Source organism: Crotalus tigris, unplaced genomic scaffold, assembly GCF_016545835.1.
Source record: "Crotalus tigris isolate CLP2741 ecotype Arizona unplaced genomic scaffold, ASM1654583v1 scf7180000017605.3043972, whole genome shotgun sequence".
NCBI classification, from domain to species: Eukaryota; Metazoa; Chordata; class Lepidosauria; order Squamata; family Viperidae; genus Crotalus; species Crotalus tigris.
This window is the reverse complement of record NW_024096508.1, coordinates 2447210-2469986: the sequence shown is the minus strand read 5'-3', so window position 1 is coordinate 2469986 and position 22777 is coordinate 2447210. Positions and strand designations below refer to the sequence as shown.

Genomic DNA, 22777 nt, shown 5'->3' with positions numbered 1-22777 from the left:
GACATTCTTGAAAAAAGGTACTGACATATTGAGGAACAGCCAATTTATGGTTTTATTAGGGTTGGGGGGAGGCAACTGAAGCCTCCAAAATATGACAAGTCCATTCTGTTGCTTCTGAATCATCTTTGTCATCTCTATCATCTCAACTTCACATAATCACTGGGTGCATGCATGGCCTTCAGCCTTGCCAGATCAGAAAAGGCACCCCAACATATTATGTGCTACACATCACATTCTAGCACTTGTTGGAAGCCATTGATCTTGGGAGCTTCTGGTTTGGCTGTCCATGATCCTAGTTTGGTATTCCTTGCAGCCATATTGTTTTGTTTACAATTGGCTGGAAGTCTTGGGCCCCCTCATCTACAATCTTGGGATGCTATGCTAGGAAGCCTCTCTTACTAAGACATTGCTTTTTATGTAGTGTGTGTGTGTGTGTGTGTGTGTGTTCTACAAAAATAGTGTTTAATATCCTTAAGATAACAAATTGTTCTCTATGGATTAGAAGCCTGAAACTAGAAATATTTCAACTGCTTTTGCACTTCTTTCCTGCTTACATACTATTTACTTTGTGGTATAGTGCTACTCTAAAGTCATTGACCAGAACTGTCCTCCTTTTTTCTCACTTTTACATAAACTTAAGGAGGTTCATTAAAAAAAAATAAAAATATCCTCCAAAATGTTTTGGAAGATCAAATTGAAGCCCTACATAAAGGATATATCTACACATACTTCCACCAGGTAAAGTGATGAGACAATGACTCCCAAAACATGTGAGCCAAAGAGGCAAAGCATCTTGGTCAAATTAAGTTGTAGTATATCAGAAACAGTAATCACTTAATTGTAATAAAGCTAAAGATTTCTTGTTATAGCTTTCATTTCACCCTCTCAATCTTTTGAAAGAAAGAAAAGGACAGAACTCAGCAGAAGATCATTTGTTTGGTATGCAGAAATTCCCAATTTCTGGCTTTAGCCAATATTGGTGAGTGTAGCCTCTTCCTGAAACCCCTAACAGTTGTACTGGCTCAGGATGGATAATAATTGGGAGAAGTAACCAAAAGCTCAGCTTAATACATGTCTCTTGTCTTTTTATGGAAAGCAAGACAAGAGGTCTTACTAGTTTAGTTAACTGGTGTGGGAAAAGCTCAAAGTCAGAAGCACATTTTTATTCCCAAGGAAATGGAACAATTAATTAGACCAGCTTTCCCCACTTGTAACTCTCTCCAGATGTATAGAAATATTCCTATCATCCCCGTTGACTGGGAAGAATGGGAATGATTGTCCAACTCAACTGGAGAGAATCTGATAGATCAGACTGAATTAGGCAATTTGTTGGCTAGTTTGCAATGCATATTTGGAATTTTGAACCTCTTGGAGGGAGTTCCCTTGAAATAGCTGCTAGAGACTTGCTGCTAGAGACTTGCCTATTTTCGAAACAGCTTCTGCAGTGGACATGGCCAATGAGAAAATAGTTCTTATTATGCTCCACAAAAAGTGGTGCCCAACTGGATCTTTTTTTCCCTTAAGCCAATAGATATATTTAAAAAAAAAACATGTGACCACCATGTTTATTTTCCAAGAAGAGAAATGAAATGTCTGTTGAATCTAGAGATTTTTTGTAACAAATAGAAAATAATAGAATGTTAGAGGGTGGTTCCACAGAATGCCAGCTTTCACTGGAAGTGCTAAATTAAAAAGAAGCAAAATGGGGTAGGGTGCTTTGTGGACACATAGATGTATACGGAACTATCAGCCCTAAATTTTGCTGAACCCTAAAGCAACTGAAAAGGGATATGCTCCAAACTCTTGGCTTTTGTCTGAGTGCATAAAAAAGTGTGCTCTAAACTTTAACCCAAAGGTGCTTTTCACGAGGCAACTGGACTTCCTTTTTTTTTTTCTTTGAAGACGTTTCACTTCTCATCCAAGAAGCTTCTTCAGCTCTGGAAGCTTCTTCGGCTTCTTTGCAGAGCTGAAGAAGCTTCTTGGAGGAGAAGCGAAACGTCTTCAAAGAAAAAGAAAAAAAAGAAAGCCCAGTTGCCTCCTGAAAAAGGACAACCATGACCTGGATAATTGAGAATCTCCATAAACATCTAGCCCAGATCAAAAAGTGCTTTGCCTCAAGGTATCAGGAATTTGGGCACCACAATCACGTGTTTACCGCTGGTTCATTGCCATCCTTTGATGGCTACAGCACCAAGTAATGATCTTTCCCAGATCAAATGTACACTGACCATTTCCATATCACTTTGGGAACATTGCAAGACAGTGGAGAGGTTTTTAGCTGTGGGAGCTGAGTAAATAGCCATGTGAAGTATGCCATGCATATGTGACAATTGCTTAGTATTTTGATCTTTATGGGCCCCCCACTGAGCTGGTGAAAGCACTCTCCTACCCTCCTGACTGTTCTTCCACTCCCATTTGCTTCACAATGAACAAAACAAAGCACACGTCTCTTGGGTAAGTAACTATCTAGTTTGGACCTAAGCATAATATACTATATATACATGACGTGCTTGTTCATTGTACTCTACCTACATAGTTACTCTCTTGTTTATGAGGTGGATTGCTTCTAAATGACCCCTTTGTTAATTAAGCAGAGCCAATTATTTTCAAAACCATGAGCTTCAGCTCAGGAAATCCCACATCTTAGAAGAGGCTTCCTAGTGGGAGATTGACAAGCATTATTTGGATTCAAAATCATCCTCCCCATGACAATATGGGAAAGGATGACATTTTGATTGCTAGCATCAACGTGAAAATTAAAACCTTAGGACCATTATTGTCATTCAGCCTGTCTTGTCCCCCACTCTTAGTGGAGTCATTGTTAGTTTTATCCTTAAGAACATGCAGTGCAATGGAAATGAAGTTGCACAAATGCATGGTTTTTAGAAAGGCTGCAACATGCTGTGAGTGGGATGTGTTTGGCTGTGTATGTGTTTCTCCTTTTGGGGACCGGTTGTATAAAGCAACACTGCCATGTGAATGCACAACAGGGGCAGGCCGCTGGGGTGCAGCAGAAAGACTTTTTTTTACTTGCAAACTTCCCTTTGCAACCAAAGTAAGTCACTGGAGAACATGATGTAGCTTTGCAGCTGGATTCAAAATTCATCTTCAGAGCTGTCTGCTAAAAGCATCACCCGATCTTGCATGCTGTTGAATTCTCTCTGCTAGTTGGGGTGAAGAGTGAAAAAGATAGACAAAAAAAGATAAAAAGAAAAACATCAACAACAAGGAAGACAAACACACTTCTCCATTGTTTATTTCTTCCCTGCCTTGAAATATTCAGCTACTGCAGCTTTCTTTAACCTACTTTCTTCCACATATGATGGAGTTCAGCATATCCAAAGAGGTGAAAACCAATAAATCTGGAAGACACCAGTTGGAGGAAGGCTGGGTTAGTTATAAATTTGGAGAAGCTCAAGAGCAGAGTTATCAAGACCAAAGCAGGTGCTTTGTAGATATTTAGGATACCTTGCCCCATCTCAAAAGCTAGCAAACACAAAATGGTATGAGATATAACAGATCAAGCAATAAGTTCATTCTGATTGAACTAAGATGATTGGTTTAATTGCCCTGCAGCTTTTAACAACTTATAAGGTGGTAAACCGACTACAGCTGAATTTGATTTGGGGTTAACATGCATGGCCCTGTGCTGCCCTGTGCTGCAGATTTCACTCTTGCTTTTGCAGAATTCATCTAAAATAAATACTAATACAATATTGTGTCTTTGATTAATGAGGCTGGAGGACAATCAGTTCTGGGACTTACATGGTACTCTGAGTTCAAAACATTCCTTTTCCTTAGAAAAGAAAATGTCCAGCTCTTGTTGTGACAAAGGTTTGGCCAAAAAGATTATGATATATTGAAATGTCATTGATAAAAAAAAAATCCTCCTCTACAAAGGTTAAGAAAACCTGACTCAGTTACACCATTCTCCAGTTTTTATAAACACTGCAGAATTCAAATTAAGCAGAAAGACAACATTAATTCTACATCACCTACAAACTACATCACCTACAAACTTATTTGTGTATGTTCCATTACCAATTTTTATACATTTTTTGGACTGAGATTAGATTTCCAGTGTGCATTCTATCATGCCGTCTTCCCCAATTTAGTGTGTTTCAGATATACTGGATTACTATGCCAAGATGATGGAAATTATGGCTGAACATTTCTGGAGCACACTGGATTGGAAAAGTCTGCATATAATCATGGTGTGTGTGTGTGTGTGTGCGTGCGTGCGTGTGTGTGTGCGTGTGTGTGCGCGCGCGCGTGCTTGCTTGCGCATGTGCACGTGCGCTTTTGGGTCGGTTTTTAACTTCAAGCAAAAGTGGCAAAAGTTTTCCAGAAGTGGTTTGCCATTGCCTCCTTTCTGGGGCTGAGAGAGTGTGACTGGCCAAGCTGGCTTTGTGCCTAAGGCAGGACTAATACTCACTTTTTAGGAGCAAGCAATCATTTGGGGCAAAGAGAGAACTCAAGCCATTTCATAGCATTTGAAGAAGAATACCAACCTTTCGCTTATGTCTTTTAAAGCCATTTCTGCGACGGCGGTTCATGATCTTGATGCTATAAAGTGCTCCCAGGATGAAAAGGGCTCCAGCTATGCCTACACCCACTGGGACCAGCATCCCAGACATATATCCTGCCTAAGGAAGGAAGGATGGAAGAAGAATTGCAAGTAACCATCAGGTCAAGCTGGATTTTTTTTTTATGCTTTTAATTGTTTGGCCACTATTAATATTGCAGACCTCAAACAATTGAACTCTCTTCTTGCAGACATGTTTCCAGCTATTAGCAACCGTACCGCTACTTTGCTCTGCTGTCATTTAAACATAGAAAGTAATATGTGATCATGTGATCCCCTTTTGTGACGTTTTGAGAAGCAGAGTCGATGGGGAAACATAGTAACTGTGTTATTAACTTTACAACTGTGATAATTCACTTAATAACTATAGCAAGAAAGGTGTAAAATGGGGCAAAATTCGTTTAACAACTGTCTCCCTTAGCAATAGAATTTTAGGCTCAGTTGTGGTTGTAAGTCAAGGACTACCTGTAATTCCCACGTTTTTAAACCACAGAAATACAATGCTATATAAATTGGAGCTATAGTGGCAGTGGTTAGAATGCAGATTGCAGGCTAACTCTGCCAACTGCCAGCAGTTTGATTCTCACTGGCCCAAGGTAGACTCTGCCTTCCATCCTTCTGAGATTGGTAAAATGAGGACCCAGATTGTTGGGGGCAATAGGCTGACTCTGTAAACCACTTAGAGAGTGCTATAAAGTACTATGAAGCGGTATCTAAGTGCTATTGCTAGTTGCCATTGCTGTGTTATAGGGCAAAGAACTGAAAAAAGACATAAAGTTCTGATTATACTCCATCTTAAAAAAAATGCAGCTGTTTCACATGAGCAGCAGTGGGCCAGAAGTATTGGCAATACTGACACACAGTACCTTCAGCATATACAGCAGTGAACCCAATACATTTCATCAGTCCATCCTGATGTATATAAAGAAATGTGTTATTTCTTTATATGTTATATAAATATGTTGTTTTTTTCCTTCCAAAAGCTTTTGATAATTAATTTCTACTTAATTTCCATTTATACCTATCTTTTGTTCTTCAATTGGAATAATTTTGGAAAAATTCTGGTATTTTACAAGTTGCTTTCTTTCCCCAAACAGAACAACCTACACTTTTAAGCATTTAAGACTGTTTAGGTTTCTTTTAGGATGACACTAATTAGAGCAGCTTTCAGCAGAAAAACAGTTAACAAAAGATAAATATGAATGCTGATCTTGTACCATAAAACAAAACAGTATTAACAGTATAATAAAATTAAAACAAAATAATAATAATAAGAGCAATAAACTTATGGATCAATGTCTCAGTTTATGAGAAGCATTTAAATGAATGTTGCTGATAGGGAAGAAACACAAAGCATAAAATAAAGGCATAAACACTCTGCATATTCCCATTGCAAACAAGTATTTGCTTTAATGTCTTGGATGTTATGCTTATTTTCTCAATTCATCCCTGCTAGAAGTGGGTGGTGCATTTGTGGCACATAATATTTAGGAACAGAAGAAAAATAATGTGAATATAAAAGTGGGTCTTCCCAGATAAAAGTACCAGCAAAGCAAAAACTGGTCTAGGCTGAAAGTTTTGCCCCACTATTTATTCTCACCCTCATTCTTTAGGGCAAGGGGAGGAGATAAGTAGTACTCCTTATTTAAGCTTAAGCCCAACCAGCCAGGGGGCCTGTTCCAGATTGTGGTTAACAAAAATAATTAAAGCTGGCACATATATGTATGACATATATATATAAAAAAAATGATGGGAACTTCTGTTGCACCATTGCAGTTAAGACCATCCCTTTTTTAATCATTCCCCCTAGACCACAGGTCGGCAACCTGCGGCTCCGGAGCCGCATGCGGCTCTTTGAGCCTTCCCCTGTGGCTCCCAGCCTCCTCTGCCTTTGCAGAGAGAGAAAGAGACAGAGAGAGGCAATTGCGCTTCCCTGCCCCCCCCCCTCTCTCTCTCTCTCTCTGTGTGTGTGTCTGTGTGTGTTTTTTGTGTGTGTGTGTGTATGTGTAAAAGAGAGTGCACTCACAGTGTTCTCCGAGGAGCCGAAAAGCTTCCTGGGCGGAGCTCCTCCCTGCGTCTCTGCAGGAAGCAGGAAGCAGGAAGGGCAGGAGAGAGCTAGCTAGCCCAGCTAGGCTGACTCAGGAATTCTGGGAGTTGAAGTCCATGAGTCATAAAAGAGACGAGGTTGCCTACTCCTGAAGCTTGTTGGACAACAGCTTGAAGCTTGCCAGGTGAGCAGCAGATAGGAGGGGGGAGGAGAGAGAGAGAGAGAGAGGGAGAGAGAGGGAGAGAGAGAGAGAGAGAGAGAGAGAGAGAGAGAGAGAGAGAGAGGAAAGAGAGAGAGAAAGAAAGAGTGGGGAAGAGGAGTGGCAGACCAAGGGCAAATAGAGAGGGAGGGAGGGAGAGAGAGAGAGAGAGAGACCCTTTTGACATCTAAAATGAAGATAACACTGCATATATCCTTTTTTTACCTTTGTGTGTATGTAATTTTATTCTCTTAAAGCATTCTCTTGGTGATCATTGTTTTAATAGTATGGATATTCCCAAGAGTCATATTTTTACTTTTATTTTTAACGTGTACATATACATACACACACACACACACACACACACACACACACACACACACACACACACCCCTATAATAAAGGTAAAAAAGGATATATGCAGTGTTATCTTCATTTTAGATATCAAAACGGTTTTGTGGCTCCCGGTGTTTTGTTTTTGGTGGGAAACCGGTCCAAGTGGCTCTTTGAGTGTTTTGGGTTGCCTACCCCTGCCCTAGACCAAGGGTAGGCAACCTTGACTCTTTTATGACTTGTGGACTTCAGCTCCCAGAATAGCTGGCTCAGGAATTCTGGGAGTTGAAGTCCACGAGTCATAAAAGAGCCAAGGTTGCCTACCCCTGCTCTAGACAGTTGGAAAGGACCTGGGAGGTCTTCTAGTCCAACCCCCTGCTTAGGTAGGAAATCTTATACCATTTCAGACAAATGGCTGTCCAGTCTCTTCTTAAAAACCTCCAGTGTTGGAGCACCCACAACCTCTGGAGGCAAGAACAGAGAGACCCCCTGTAAGTAGTGATACTGTCACATTTCTAAATATGCCAAGCTTAATGTAACATGTATTCAGTTTGTAGACAGACCTTCATGTAGGGCAGTTTGTAGACAGACCTTCATGTAGGGCAGTATTAGACCAGCTTCTTTCTAGCCAGGGACAAAACCAAAACCGGACAAGCTATTTCATACTGAATCATTACCTCTGAGGCAAGGGCCCTGGTCAATTATGTGATCAGGAGTGTCCACTGAGTAGGGTCATAAAAGTCAAGACAGCAGTTTTGAGACTGTTGTTGAAGCTTTGCCTGTTTCTTATATATGTCGCGAAAATGCAATGCACATTAAAAAAGGCAAACCTTCAATGACACTCTTGAAGCCATCACCTGAATTTTTTGACCCTATTCTGTGAACACCCCTAAAAGTGATCATATCACTGGTTGGTGTGCCAGATTTGAGAGGTACTTCGGAGAGACCTTAATTGGATGAAATGAGACTGTCAAAAGCTTGTTCCTTATTCTCCAGGAAAAATAAGGCTGAAGTTTGAGGATAACTTTGTTATTTATTTTGACAAAACAACCATTTTTTTTTTTAAAAAAATGCTGATTTGTCTTCCAAATTTTGGTTCCATGTGATTTTGTGTATGGTCTGGCAGCTGAATACAGGTAAGTCTTCAACTTATCTTGGTAATGAAGCCTGAGCATTATGGTCAACAGTTGTGATGATTGTAAAGTGACTAACCCAGTATTGCAACCTTTTTTGTGGTTAAGCAAACACCCTGGTTGTTAAACAAGCCCATTGCTCACCATGGGTGGTTTTGCTGAAAACCAGAAGTAAATAACAGTTTTCAATAAAACCATCGTAAAAACGCAGTCACATGACCACAAGGTACTGCAAACGGCCAGTTGCCAAGACCCTGACATGTGGTCATGTGACCATGGGAGGAGTGGCCATCAAAACTTTAGAAATGGATCGTATGTACCCCTGGGGAGGTCCGTTGTAACTTCAAACAGTTGCTCAGCAACCGATCATAATTTGTGGACTATCTGAATAACATACAGGTTACCAAAAAAAAAAAAAGCTCTACACCTAGATAAGCCTGTGTGGAGGTAGAAGGCCTAGGGAATGGCCTTAGAGGACAAGAGGAAGAGCTACAAGTTTGAAAAAAAATCTCAGAAAAACCCTTCTCAAATTCACACAAAGATAAGGAGGTTCAGGGCAGAACTTAGATTTAAAACGTTCTGTTACTATAGCTGTTACAGGAAAAGTAGTTCTGACCAATATGGCACTGATATCTTAGTGTGCTCTACCTTATAGGGCTGACAGTGGAGTTTCATGGATTCACGAAGCAGAAGTCAGCAGGGAGGAAAGGAAAGAGAATAAATGAGAAACAAATAGGTGAAGATGTGTATACTGATGGGTCTAGCCCAATTCTGAACAACCAGCAAGGCCTCTTTACAGATTAGTCAGCCTTCATCAGCCTAGTAGCCACATGGTGTCTCAGGTCTACAGGTCAACTATTCCCACTGCTTTCTAACCATGTTGGCTGAAAATCTCAGAGATGACATAGCAACTTAAACAGGAAATCACCACACTGGGGAAAGCTTAATTGCATTTTGTCCAGTAAAATGATAGGGCGCTGCTTCTACATTTATAAATATATATATTCTGAGGTATGGGTAGGAAGTTATGCATGCAGAAGGGCTGTTTGCAAGTGATTTCTTGGCCATTGAGCATTCTCCACAAGAACATAGCCACACCTGGGTCCTTGGTTTGTTTTAGGTTCATATGGAAATAACCACAATCAATGGCCTGAGGTGCTTGGAAATGTGTAAGCTTTTCTCCCCAACTTGCTGCCATTCATATGTATGAGACTACGAACCTCATAAGACAGCCTGCTTATCCAGTTTAATGAGTTTAAAGTTTAATGAGAATTTGTCTAGCATCTGCAGGTTCAAAGAGCTTTGACTTAACCCAAGCAAGACTGAGTGGCTGTGGGTATTTGGGCCTTCTGGAGACAAGGTTTTTCTACCTTTGGTTCTGGATGTGGTAGCACTGCTCCTGATGGACCCAATCTAGAGATCCTCCTAGACTCATGGCTCCTGCTCAAAGAGCAGTTGGCAGCCAGGCCTAGGATAGCCTTTCAGGTGGTGTGCCAGTTGTGTCCATTCCTGGACCGAGAGGCTCTGTTCACAGTCACCCGTGCCCTCATAACTTTTTGCTTGGACTACTGCAACATGCTCTACTTGAGATTGTCCCTGAAGAGCATCCAGAAGCTTCAGCTGGTACAGAATGCAGCTGCACATGTACTAAATTGTGTCAGATATGTGACATATGTAGCACCACTTGAACTGCACTGGTTACTGATGTGCCTCCAGGTGCAATTCAAGATGCTGGTTCTCACCTTTAAAGTCCTACATTGCTTGGCACCAGGTTACCCAAGGGATTGTTTCTTCCCCAACAGTTTCTACCTGTGGTTTGGCAAGTTGGGCATGCTGAGGGTCCTGTCAGCCAAGGAACACCAGCTGGCAGGGCCCAGAACATGCCTTCTCTGCTGTAGCCCCAGCCCTTTGGAACTTTCCCCCTTCAGAAATTGGGATGGCCCCAACCCTACTGGCCTTTCATAAGGCTTTAAAAACTGGCTCTGTGCCTGAATCTCATGGTCCAAAAGTGTGAAGGGTCCTGTTTTTTGGCTTTACTGATAAGTAAATTATTATGGTGTTTTTCTCAGCTGTTATACAGGTATTTATTTTGTATTGTTTTTAATTGTTTTGGAATTTTTTGCTTTCCAGGGTCAGTTGAGATGGGTGGCTATAGAAATTAAATAAATAAAATAACAGTGATGGGACTGCAGTCCAACACATCTAAAGGAGACAAGCTCAGAGAAGTCTATATTAAGTTTAAATCAGTATTTCTCAACCTTAGCAATTTTAAGATGTGTAGGTTTCAGCTGAGGAATTCTGAATTGAAGTACATTCACTATAAATCAGGGGTCTTCAAACTTGGCCCTTTTATGACTTGTGGACTTCCATTCCCAGAATTCCTCAGCCAGGCATGCTGGTTGAGGAATTCTGGGAGTTGAAGTCCACAAATCATAAAAGGGCCAAGTTTGAAGACCCCTGATATAAATGTTGCTAAGGCTGAAGAATACTGGTCCAAAAGTCTATCGTATGTGAAAATACCTTGCATCTGCTGCAGACCTCACTCTTGATACCCTCTGCAGCAAACCACTGCTAAAGCACTGTAAAACACTCAAATTTCAGTTCCTAGTTATGACTTGAGAAACAGGCTTTGCTTCCTTCCTGGAAGAAACATGTACTGTCCTGCACTTGTTTCTGGCATTATGGAGAACCTACATGCAAAGTGCTCAAACAACTTTACTTCACCCCTCAAAGGAATTGTAAAACCCAAGTGAGGATTCCTGCATCTCTTAGCTCTCTTCCCCTGTGGATTCTACTATGGGAAAATCTAATTAAAATAAATGCATCAACTACACAATATTTAGGTATACATTGCATATCGAGAAGACTGTGGGACGGCAAAGCTCCAGATATATAAGCAGTAAATCCTGGGTGTGATTAGCGGAATTGGGGCATACACAGTATTTCCACACATTATTCTGCTTCTACTAATTCTTAGAGAAGAGGGTAGAATCCAGGACCTGTAGCAAAAATTACTCCCGGTAGTAGTCTGGAAGAAAAAGGGAGGGTATGATAGACCAAAACAGTTTTCCCTTTGAAATGTGTTCAAACTGTAAATCTCAGAATTCTATAGCACTCATAACCCAGAAGATGTCATTATAAAAATTGGATCCAAGGCTTGAGAAGCACAAATGACCACAGGACTCCAGCATAATAGCACATGTATTTTGACACCATCGCATAGTGATGTGCAATGACCATGATGCACATGACACCACTTATGGAAATTCATGGTTATCATTCACCTCATCATTGTGCTTTCAGCCATCCAGAAAGTATCTGAGTCTTATCAAAAGCCATGGATTAAAACAGAGGTTCCCAACCCCTGGGCTGCGGCCCACTACTGGGCTGTGGCCTATTTGGAACCAGGCTGCATGAGAGGTGGGCCAGTGTGCGGCTCCACTCACACAAGCGGCGCCCAAAAACTTCTCTTTTCTCTTATGTGAACGGAACTATGTGAGCGCTGGCCCATCGCTCACACGTCCTGGTTCCCTCTCCTCCCTCCAGCCGGGCCACCAAGTTGCCTGCTCCCAATGCTTCAAAAGTGGAGCAGTGAAAGCAGAGACTAAGATGAGGATGCCCTGCTCAGCTTTGCTGATTCATCAAGGCTACCTGCGCAGGACACCCGATCTGCTTTGGGAGTGTTAGGCAGCCTCGCTGAGTCTGAGGGAGCAGGAAATCGTGCCTCAAAGGCTTCTCTTCTCTCTTATATGAGTGGGGCTACATGGTCCGGTTCCCCTCTCCTCCCCCCCCAGCTAGGCCGCCAAGCCACAAAGGTTGGGGGACCGCTGGATTAAAAGATCATCTCTCCATAGCAGATTTCTGAAAATAAAAGAAAAATACAGTGCATTTTAAAATGAATCATTCTGAGAAGAGCTCCCTACCTTGTCTTTTAGTTTTTCCATCCAGCTTCTCACTAGAAAATTAACAACATAAAATTAATTGCAATCAAAAGTCACTGAACATTATAGTAGCATAAGGCCAACATTAACCCAACAATGCAATTTTGTAGAGGATTAGGAGCTCCCCAATATGTGGAGATCCTTCTCCATGGTAGAGGACAGGTAGTCCTTGACTACAACAGTTCATTTAGTTACCATTTGAAGTTACAATGGCATTGAAAAAAGTGATTTATGACCATTTTTCACACTTATGACCGTTGCAGCATCGTCATGGTCACGTGATTTACATTTAGATGCTTGACAACTGGTTCTTATTTATAGCAGTTGCAGAGTCCCAGGGTCATGTGATCATTTTTGCAACCTTATGACAAGCAAAGTCAATGGGGAGGCCATATTCACTTAACAACCGTGTTACTAATTTAATAACTGCAGTGATTCACTTAACAAATGTGGCAAGAAAAATTGTAAAATGGGGCAAAACTCACTTAACAAATTTCTCACTTAGCAACCTAAATTCTGGGCTAAACTGAAGTTGTAAGTCAAGGACTACCTTGTATATACAATGGCCCAGTGGTGGGATTCAAATACCTGAACAACCAGTTCTCTTATTGGATGTAGACCTGGGCCTCCAGGGCGTAGAACGGACTTCCAGAGTGGCATCCATGCACCTCCAGTGGGCTATTCTAGACCTGGGAGGTCTCCTCCAGGCCTCTGAGGCATAAAATGAACTTCCAGAAGTGGCATCCATGCACTTCTTGCAGGCTGTTCTAGGCCTGGGAGGCCTGCTCCAGACCTCTGAGGCCTAAACTGGACTTCCGGAAGCAGTGTGCATTCAGCTGGTTCTCCGAACTCAGCAAAATTTAGCTACTGGTTCTACTGAACCGGTGCAAACTGGCTGAATCCCACCACTGCAATGGCCCCAAAGGCAGTGAACTAAGCAGCTCCGCCCAAGATTTCAGTGCGTGGATAAGATCCTTTCTGACACAAGCTTAAACTCTAGTAGGTGGATTGGATGACCACCAGCAGCACCTCTATGAACAGCTCTTCCCCACAGCCCCACTTTTGAATCCTCGAACAGTGACCTAAACAAATCAACGTAAATATCACAATGACATGGTGAAGTATATGTAATATTATAACTATGCAAAATATAGTTTGCTTTATTCTTACAGTGCTTTTAGAATTATGTCCAAAGTTGACTAGCAGCTTTCTTGCTACAATGTAAGTGATCATTATGCTGCAGTTACAGTATGTTTAAAATGGGTTTTTGCACTATAACACATTTTGTAAGCAAAATAACAATTTGGGATTTGAACCAAAGCCAATCCTATTCAGATCTAGCTAGAAAACTACACTGACACTGCTTTCTATAAGAGCTTGCAAAAAAGAATCCTCAGTATGATGAATCAGCAGAAATAGCTTTGTTAAACCTACCGATGCCAAAAGACTATTAAGTTATTAAGAGCTGTTGTTCTTAAGAACTGCAGTTGCAAGTTTCAGTGAATAAACAGACTTATATCCAAGTTCCAGAGTATAACTGAAAGCAAGAGTCCCTAACCAATTCTTTGAAAGTATCTCTAAAGCTGCAACAGATTGTGTATGTGTGTGCCCCTGACTTTCAGTGTATTAGATCTAACTAGACAACCCATGACCCATCAGGTCATTGTTTCAGATGTGTCATCATTTCAAAAATATTTACTTAACCTAAACAGATCAATAGAATGATCACAGGGAGATAAAAAAAAAAAAGCAGTGGAAATGGGGACGATTTCTGACTTCCCGCCAGCTTCCCCACTGACTTTGCTTGTGGGAAGCTTGCAGGGAGAAAGTCAATGGAAAAGCCAACAGGGAAGGTTGCAAGTTGATCTGGTATGTTTGCCCCACTTGCACATTCTTCCCAACCCACACCACACCCATGTGCAATTTCCCCAATCCATGCTGAATTGTGGCACACCCTCTCTGACCCTTGTCGTGCCTCCTATGCACCCGTTGCTTCCTCCATACAGATCCTTCCTACGAAGAGATTGAAAAAACAGTGTTCTCCAGTGGGGTTGACAGGAAATATTTATCCTGCCTAAGCCACACTCAGTGCCTTTCAAAGAATCACTGAGTTCACCTATACTTCCTCTCTTAATTTCTTTAGGAAGTTGTGTCAAGCACTGGAGAAATCAGTAGATTCAAGCAGTTCAAATGAGTATAAAGACTTATTGCAAGCTTAAGCTCTCTACAAGAATCTAACCAGCTGATAGTTAAGGGAAATAAGTGGGAGTTAAGAGAGGCATTCAAGGTGGGCTGGAGTTAAATCTCTTGTGGGCGTGCAGGGACGCATGACTTATGATGCATTTGACCCTTCTGTCAGGCTCAGCCTGGTCACTTCCTACAAGTTGCTTATTACTGATTTCTTTGGAGTTAAGAATTTTCCAAAAGACAAACTGTATTAAACTGGGAGATTTTCCTTTTATTCAGGACAAAAACAAAACCTAAGTAACTTTACAGAATAATAACAGAAACTTTCATTTTTGACAAACAGCACAAAGGGAAATAAAATGTTGATTTTGGAAAGTTAAGATGCTAGATGAAAGAATATTTCCTGTGGGGTGCTTAGAAATTTATAAAACAGTATATGAAGTCTTTGAAACTACTTGTAAGAGATCCTTCTGTGAGAAAATTTTGTTGATTGGAAAATAAACAGATGATCAGAGGGGACCTGAAGGGGAGAACAAAAGATTGTTCTTGAAGGAAAACAAACACTTTAATACAATGGAGCAATACTATTTGACTACAGAAGAAATAAGGCTCTTTGGGAACAATTTACACAGAGCTTACTTACAAAAGGAAGTGATACTATAGCAGAGGATGTAGAAGAACAGCACATTTTATTGGATAAAACAGAAACTGAGTGTGATTTGAATATGGATTTGAAGATTTAAAAAATGTTGGATTAGAAAAATGATGTGGAAAAAGATGTGGATCTCAACATGGATTTTAAAATGCCAGAATGTAAGAGTGTTATGGGAAACAATGCCAAAATGGATTTATAACTAAAACCAGTTGATATGGGACACAACTGAGGAGAGCATGGCAAGATGGCTCATAGATATAAAGTTTTCTTCCATGGGCAAGGGGGTTGGACTAGAGAACCTTCAAGGTTCCTTCCAGTTCTATGGTTCTATGACTCTATGTTCTAATAATCAAGGAGGAAATACAAATAATAAAGCAGAAGAGTGAGTTGAAAAGCTTTTTTACTTTGGATTTATAGAAGGCATGTGTGGAACCAAAAAAAAAACTCTTCCTGAAAAGAGACAAGAAGTAATTGTTCAAGCTGTGCTTTGAAGGAGGACAAAGTGATAAGAAATCAACTTGTGAGACACTACATGTTGGGAAGATTTATAAAGTGAATTGGTTGGATAAGAGTTAAAATACATACCTTATGGTTTTGTCACTTGCTTTTTTTTTCTTTTTTCTTTATTATTTCTTAGCTTGCATTAGTTTTTTATCTTTGTATTTATAAATTTTAATAAAATTACAGATAATCCTCGATTTATGATGACTATTTTCCAAAGCGCCTGAAGGCAGGACAAGAAGCAACGGATGGAAACTAATCAAGGAGAGAAGCAACCTAGAACTAAGGAGAAACCTCCTGACAGTTAGAATTAACCAGTGGAACAGCCTGCCTCCAGAAGAGGTGAATGCTCCAACACTGGAAGTTTTTAAGAAGAAACTGGACTGAGCAGGGAATTGGACTCAATGACCTCCAAGGTCCCTTCCAACTTTATTATTATTAATTGAGCCCCAAATTTCTGTGCTAAGTGAGACAGTTAAGTGAGTTTTGTCCCAGTTTACGACCTTTCTTGCCACAGTTATTAAATGAATCAGTGCAGTTATTAAGTCTGTTAAGTTATTATGGCTGTTAAGTGAATCTGGCTTTCCCATTCACTTTGCTTGAGAAAGTTACAAAAGGTGATCACATCACCCTGGGACACCGCAACCGCCATAAATATGAGCCAGTTGCCAAGCATCTAAATTTTGATCATGTAACGATGGGGATGCTGCAATGGTCATAAGAATGAAAAATAGTCATAAGCACTGGTGGGATTCAGCCGGCTTGCACCGGTTTGTCAGAACCGATAGCTAATTTTTTGTTGAGTTCAGCGAGTCGGTTACCATAAATCTTGAGGCATGTCATGCCAGTGAAGACAAATGTGCAAGGCGCATCGCGCTGGTGATGATGACAATGTGATGATGGAGATGCAAGGCGCGTCGCGCCAGTGATGACAACAATGCAGTGATGATGAATATGCAAGGCGTGTCGCGCCAGTGATGACAATGCAGTGATGATGAATATGCAAGGTGCATCGTGCCAGTGATGACGACAATGCAGTGATGATGAGTATGTGAGGCACGTCACGCCAGTGATGATGATGAACAGAACGGGTTGTTAAATTATTTGAATCCCACCACTGGTCATAAGTCACTTTTTTCAGTAGCATTATAACTTTGAATGGTCACTAAGGAACTGTTGTAAGTTGAAGACTAACTGTATTGAGAAAAATAGAGGAAATGATGATCACATAGCCATGGCTGAGTGTGGCAGTGCTGAAGTAGCCACAACTTTTCCCAATTCCAATCCCACAGGAATAATAGATCGGATGCATTCTGTAAGTTAGTCCATCTGAGGTATCTTGGTTCAAAAATTGTTACTCTGTGATGCACCTTTCATCCAGTTGAAGGTTACAAGCAGGCAAACTTGTGACACAAGCTTTCGTGTGCAGTGTGAGGTATGGCACATAGCTGTTTCACTATATTCTACATTGTTTAGACCCTTTTCTTTAGCTAAGATTCTGAAATTTGAGTAGTTTCAGAGAAAGGCTGCACAGGTAATCTGGGGCCTGAAATTGCAAATATTTGAATCATTGTGTGCAAATTGGGCAGTTGTATACATTTGTTTCATAAAATAATAAAGAAAACAACTGAGAGAAGTGGGTATGTTTAGCCTTTAGACAAATTGTCTGACAGGCTGTGTGATAGCACTGCTCAAATATCTGAAGGAGTGCCACAGTTTGTTCTTCATTGTCTGAATGGAAGATACACAATAACAGACTTATATTACAGGAAATAGATTCCAAATGAATTTTAGGGGGGGGGGGGAAACTTCCTAAAAGTAAGAACAGGTCAACAGTGAAACCAATTCATAAATGGTGATGGAGTTCCAAAAGAAGTTGGATATTTGGTATTTGGAGCTTTTAATCCACATTCCTGCACTAAGAAAAGGATTAAACTTGATGGTGTAAATCAACACTTCTAACTTCATGACTGTGATTTTACATCAGAGAGCCTGAACAACTTAATTTAGCCTGGAAGAAAAACAGAAGTAGCTAATGCTTCATGTCCCAGTTTCTGTTCCATGAAGAAGACTGCTGCTTTTTTTTTCCTTTTATGAAATAAGATGACAGGATCGCAGCAACTTTAAAATCCTGGCAATGATGTTTTCCCTCTAACAGCATTCTTAGGGCTGAGAAGGCTACATTGGATAGATTTTTGCTTGGCACTTACTAAAATGAGGTGTATGAACCTGCAGACAAGAAAACAGCCATCCTTCAGCCTCATTCTGGTTTCAGAGTGACCATTTGAAAGCAGTGTTCCAATATTTGAGGGGCTGTCACAAAGAACAGGGATCAGCTATTCTCCAAAACATCAAATGGCAAGACAAGAAATAATGGATGGAAACTAATCAAGGAGAAGAGCTATCTAGAGCCAAGAAGACATTTCCTGACAGTTAGAATAATTAATCAGAGGAGCAAATTGCCTCCATAAGTTGTGGGTTCTGCATCACTGGAAGTTTTTAAGAGGAGACTGGACAGCCATTTGTCTGAAATGGTGTAGGGTCTCCTGCTTGAGCAGGGGGTTGGAATAGAAGACCTCCAAAGTCGCTTACAAATCTGTTATTCTGTTATTATTCTGACCGGCCCTATGCTGGATTACTCTGTCTCTTTTACAGCAGTTCATTGGGAAGGAAGGAAGAGGAAGAGAGCAGGAAGTAGGGAAATCCAGATAAAAGAAGAGAAAGAGTAATGGCAGCAATCACTTCCTTTTGGCATTGCTTGTTTTTTGCCGGTGTAATCCCTAATATATTTACCCTACCCCAGTTTCCAGGAAATATCTAGCAGTCTCTCTTTAAAGATGCAGCAGCTCTGGGGAAAAAACAGGCACCAAACTTAATTCAGAGTATCTCCTATTACATCCTTTCTTTCTGTGGCTACCTCTAGTAGTGCATTTAAATAAGTCTGCATTTTTCATAGTACCCTCAAAATAGTATTATTCTCTAAACCAGCTCTGGAGCCCACTATACTGCCTCCCCCCTTTAAGCAGCTTGTCAATCTGGTTCTTTGGGGACATTTTTTTTCTTTCTTCCACTGATTATTTGAGAAAGCTGGAGGGGAGTAATTTTTCTACCAACTTGTGCTTTGTCAATTCTTCATATTGCTAATTGCCTAATTAGACACTCCAGCAGGGTTAAAACATTTTTAATAGAGTTCTGCATCCCCTACCCCTCCCAGTTCAAGGTCTTCATTTTTTGAGTGAAAGTTCTCTGTTTTATAATTGGGTTGGATTCGGGCAGCTAAAAGAGACTGACTGTACTCTTGCAAGGTGCCTGAGTCACAGGTATGTACTTCCATTATGCAACCAGCAATTTAGCTATTACTAGACAACCCAAGGGTCATCATTTCAGAAATATTTCCTTATCTAAGACCATGAGTGGGCAAAAAAACAATGAGAGCAGCAGCGTCTTCCAACTTCCTACCAGCTCCCCTACTGAATTTCCTTGTAGGAAGCTAGCAAGATCAGAAACCTTCCTTCCTTCCTTCCTCCTTCCTTCCTTCCTTCTCTTTTCTTCCTTTCTTCCTTCCTTCCTCTGTTCTTTCCTTCCTCAATCCCTGTCTCCCTCCCTTCCACCATTCCTTCGCTTCTTCTCTCCCTCCTCCTTCCTTCCATCTCTGCCTCTTTCCCTCTCCTCCTCCTGCCTCACCCTTTCTTCCCTCTCTCCCTATCATTCCTTCCTTCCTTCCTTCCCTCTCTCCCTCCCTCCCTTGAATTCCTGCCACCTTCCCCATTTATTTTGCTAATGGGAAGCCTGCAGCAGGTGTAGAACAAGAAACATTAAGTTGTGCACCTCCCAGAGGACCCCGAGCTTCAACTAATACTCGATGCAGAACGTTCATGATTCTGGTTTTCTTGCTTTTTTTAAATTTCAAAGCAGTCACATAAGGCTGCTACTTGGATTGTAGGAATAATTATGAGGATAACATTCAATTGTTTCCTCCCCCAAATGCTTCCCAGTCAAGGCTGCATTTGCTGCAAAATGGGATGGAGGTTAATATACAGGTATTTAAAAGTGCAGGTTTCTGTGAGCCTGAATGGGTGAGGAGCTGATTCCAGGAAAAAAAACAGCATAAGAGAGAAGAGTTAAAGCCCTTCTCTTACAGACCATTTCCCCAAATAAATTATTAACCCCTTCAAATTAGCTTTGAAATAAACATAAACAATATACATTCACTCATCTCTACATAAATGATTCTGATCAAACAACAGCCTCATGTTTAGTTTGGATTAAAATATCCTTGTGTCTGTATTTTACATCATGTGCTCACCACAAAAATAATATGTCTCCATTCAAATATTTCCAGAGCTTAACATCTATAGAACTACTGTTCTGTTCTACTACTCCTACTACTCCTGCCCACTTAGCAGTTTAAAAGCATGCAAATGCAACTAGATAAATAGGTACCACTTCAGTGGGAAGGTAACAGCGTTCTCTGCACTTGGGCATATAGTCATGTTGGCCACATGACCACGAAAGTATCTTTGGACAGCACTGGCTCCCTCAGCTAGGAAACAGAGATGAGCATACACACACACACATCAAGTCAGACAAAACTGGAAACTAATCAAGGAGAGAAGCAACCTAGAACTAAGGAGAAGCTTCCTGACAGTTAGAACAATTAACCAGTGGAACAACCTGCCTCCAGAAGCAGTGAATGCTCCAACACTGGAAGTTTTGAAGAAGAGACTGGACAGTCATTTGTCTGAAATGGTATAGGGTTTCCTGCCTGAGCAGGGGGTTGGATTAGATGACCTCCAAGATCCCTTCCAACATCATCATCATCATCATCATCATCATCATCATCATCATCATCATTTTTATTAACTGGACAAGGGAAACCTTTACCTTTTTTTATCTAAGCTGCAGAAATCTGACCAATAGAGGGCAGCAAAGAGACCACTGTGTTCCAGTTAGCAGATATTCCAGGGATGGACCCGCTATATACCCAAGCATGATAAATTCCAACCCTTTTGAAAAATAACTAAGATTTTTAAAAGCATTTCAGAGGTAGGGCTACTTTAAGGAATTGGGAGTTCAACCTCTTACATATAGTCCTAGGTTAACATGGCACATGGAAGTGGAGATAGAAAAGAAGAAACAGTGTGCTTTAGAAAAAATAAACTTTCTGTGCAGAAAATATGACTTGGGAACAGAATAGTGCCATTTACCATGCAAAAAAACATTGCTTAGGAGAATGACTTAATTGACCCAACCTACCACTGGCTAACATGTGCAGGTTATTTGCTCCGCACTATGCTTTCATGTGTTATGATGTCCCCAATTGGCCTTAGGCTAAGTTTTGTAGTCCTTCTATTTTGAAGTAGAGGCCCTTGGGTTCCTACTGTGACAGGTGAAGCGAAACAAACAATTACAGTTTTTTAAGTCTGTTGATCAGTCCAGCTAACTGCATGATTTCCCTTCAACTCAAAAAGCCTTTAGAAACTGAAGTGGCCAGAGCTGTCAGGAAGTTCAAGGACACAAAGCTTATTTTTAGCTGAACAGGAGAAGAGGGAGACCTCAGTACTTGTATAGCAGTGTTTCTCAATCTTGACAATTTTAAGGCATGTGGACTTCAACTCCCAGAATTCCACAGCCAGCATTGCTGGCTGTGGAATTCTGGGAGTTGAAGTCCACATGCCTTAAAATTGTCAAGGTTGAGAAACACTGTTGTATAGGAAGGCATGTATATATTAACTTACTGCAGAGGTATTATCTAAATCAGGCAACAGCTGGTCCTGCCACAGAGCTCCTCATCTTTCTCCAGCTGGACTGGCCCCATGGATGCTCAGCCTGGATGTTGCCCAGTGGGGAACTGGGCTAACATTACCCCTGAACTGCAGCATGGTGCAAATCAAAGGAAGGGGAGGCAGAGGGTGTGAATGAACAGGTGAGTAGCAACAGCCTAAACAGGGTAGATTACACTCTTGACTCAGTGAGTATCTGAGTAATATGGTACCAAACTTACAGAGGATAGCAATGTGTTTAGTGCAAATGGCAGCATTTATAAAATTATAGATACAGTATACAGTATAATTGTCCCTCTCTACAACACTCTTTAGTACACCTTCCCTTTTATTCAGAGTAACTTATACATCACATCCTACTCACCCTATCTATGCCATTCATTCAGTGTCAGCCTGGCTGTGTTTCAACAGACCCTTGCTCCTTTCTCTTATGATTTATTTAATTTCTTTAATTTCACTATTATTTTTAGTCAACTGAAGGCAATATACATTCCTAATGTCGCTGTCTCTTATTTTCCCCATAGCAGCAACCATATGAGATAAGTTGGGCTCAGAGAGAGTCCTGGCCCAAAGTCACCCAATTGGCTTTTGTGCCTAGGGGAGAAATAGAAGTCACTTTTCCCTGGTTTCCAACCTGGCACTCCAGTCTCTACACCAGTGTTTTCAAACTTGGCAACTTCAAGATGTATGAGCTCCAGTTCCCAGAATTCCCCAGACAGCATGCTGTCCCCAAGTAGTCTCATATCTTTGTGTTATGAAAATACAGATCCCATAATCCTTTGACATTGCCATACTAGTGATGGGAACTGGAATTTTAAAAGAACTGGCATGCTAGAGGAACATTATTCTCTATCACAGGGGTTCTCAACCTTGGCAACTTTAAGACTTGTGGACTTCAATTCCCAGCTGGCTGAGGAATTCTGGGAGTTGAAGTTCACAAGTCTTAAAGTTGCCAAGGTTGAAAACCCCTGCTCTATCATATTGGCCATAAGCACAATTTACTATTACCTTGCTAAGCTATCTGTACAGCTGACCAGCTGTCTATACCTCAGAACTGTTACTCAGTCAGGAGCATCAGCTTTTCTAATATTCTTCAGATGGATGCAAAAAAAGCCATAATGATGCCACATCTTACAGGATCCAATCTGGATCTGTCACTGGGACCAGAGGTTTTTTGTCTTTCGAGCTTTTGCACACTCTGCTAGAGAGAAGTTCCCTGAAGATGGGCTCCAGCAAGAATCCCAAAGCTCGGAAGACTAAACCTCCTGCAACATTATCTTGGGACACGTATATTTGCCTTCATTCATGCCACATCTTAATTCAGAGAAATCCCTGTGCTTGTAAACAAGGGATGGTATTAATGGGCTATTTCCCAGCAATGCGTAATAACAATGGAAGCTAATCATTAACATG

The 22777-nt window shown here is 41.0% G+C and overlaps 1 protein-coding gene across 5 annotated transcripts in view; it reads right to left on the bottom strand.

The window, feature by feature from the left end:
• Positions 1-1962: 1962 nt before the first annotated feature.
• ARMH4 (armadillo like helical domain containing 4) overlaps positions 1963-22777 on the bottom strand; it is a 72955-nt gene continuing 52140 nt past the window's right edge. For 2 of the 5 annotated variants that reach the window (XM_039321433.1, XM_039321425.1), the window contains 4 exons: positions 12221-12252; positions 8946-8954; positions 4512-4646; positions 1963-3164 (listed from right to left, as the gene is read on the bottom strand). In XM_039321433.1, the coding sequence (XP_039177367.1) occupies positions 3096-3164; positions 4512-4646; positions 8946-8954; positions 12221-12252 (245 nt within the window). In that variant the 3' untranslated portion in view covers positions 1963-3095. The remainder of the gene's footprint in view (positions 3165-4511; positions 4647-8945; positions 8955-12220; positions 12253-22777) is intronic. The other 3 variants (XM_039321440.1, XM_039321459.1, XM_039321450.1) reach the window with 3 other exon arrangements.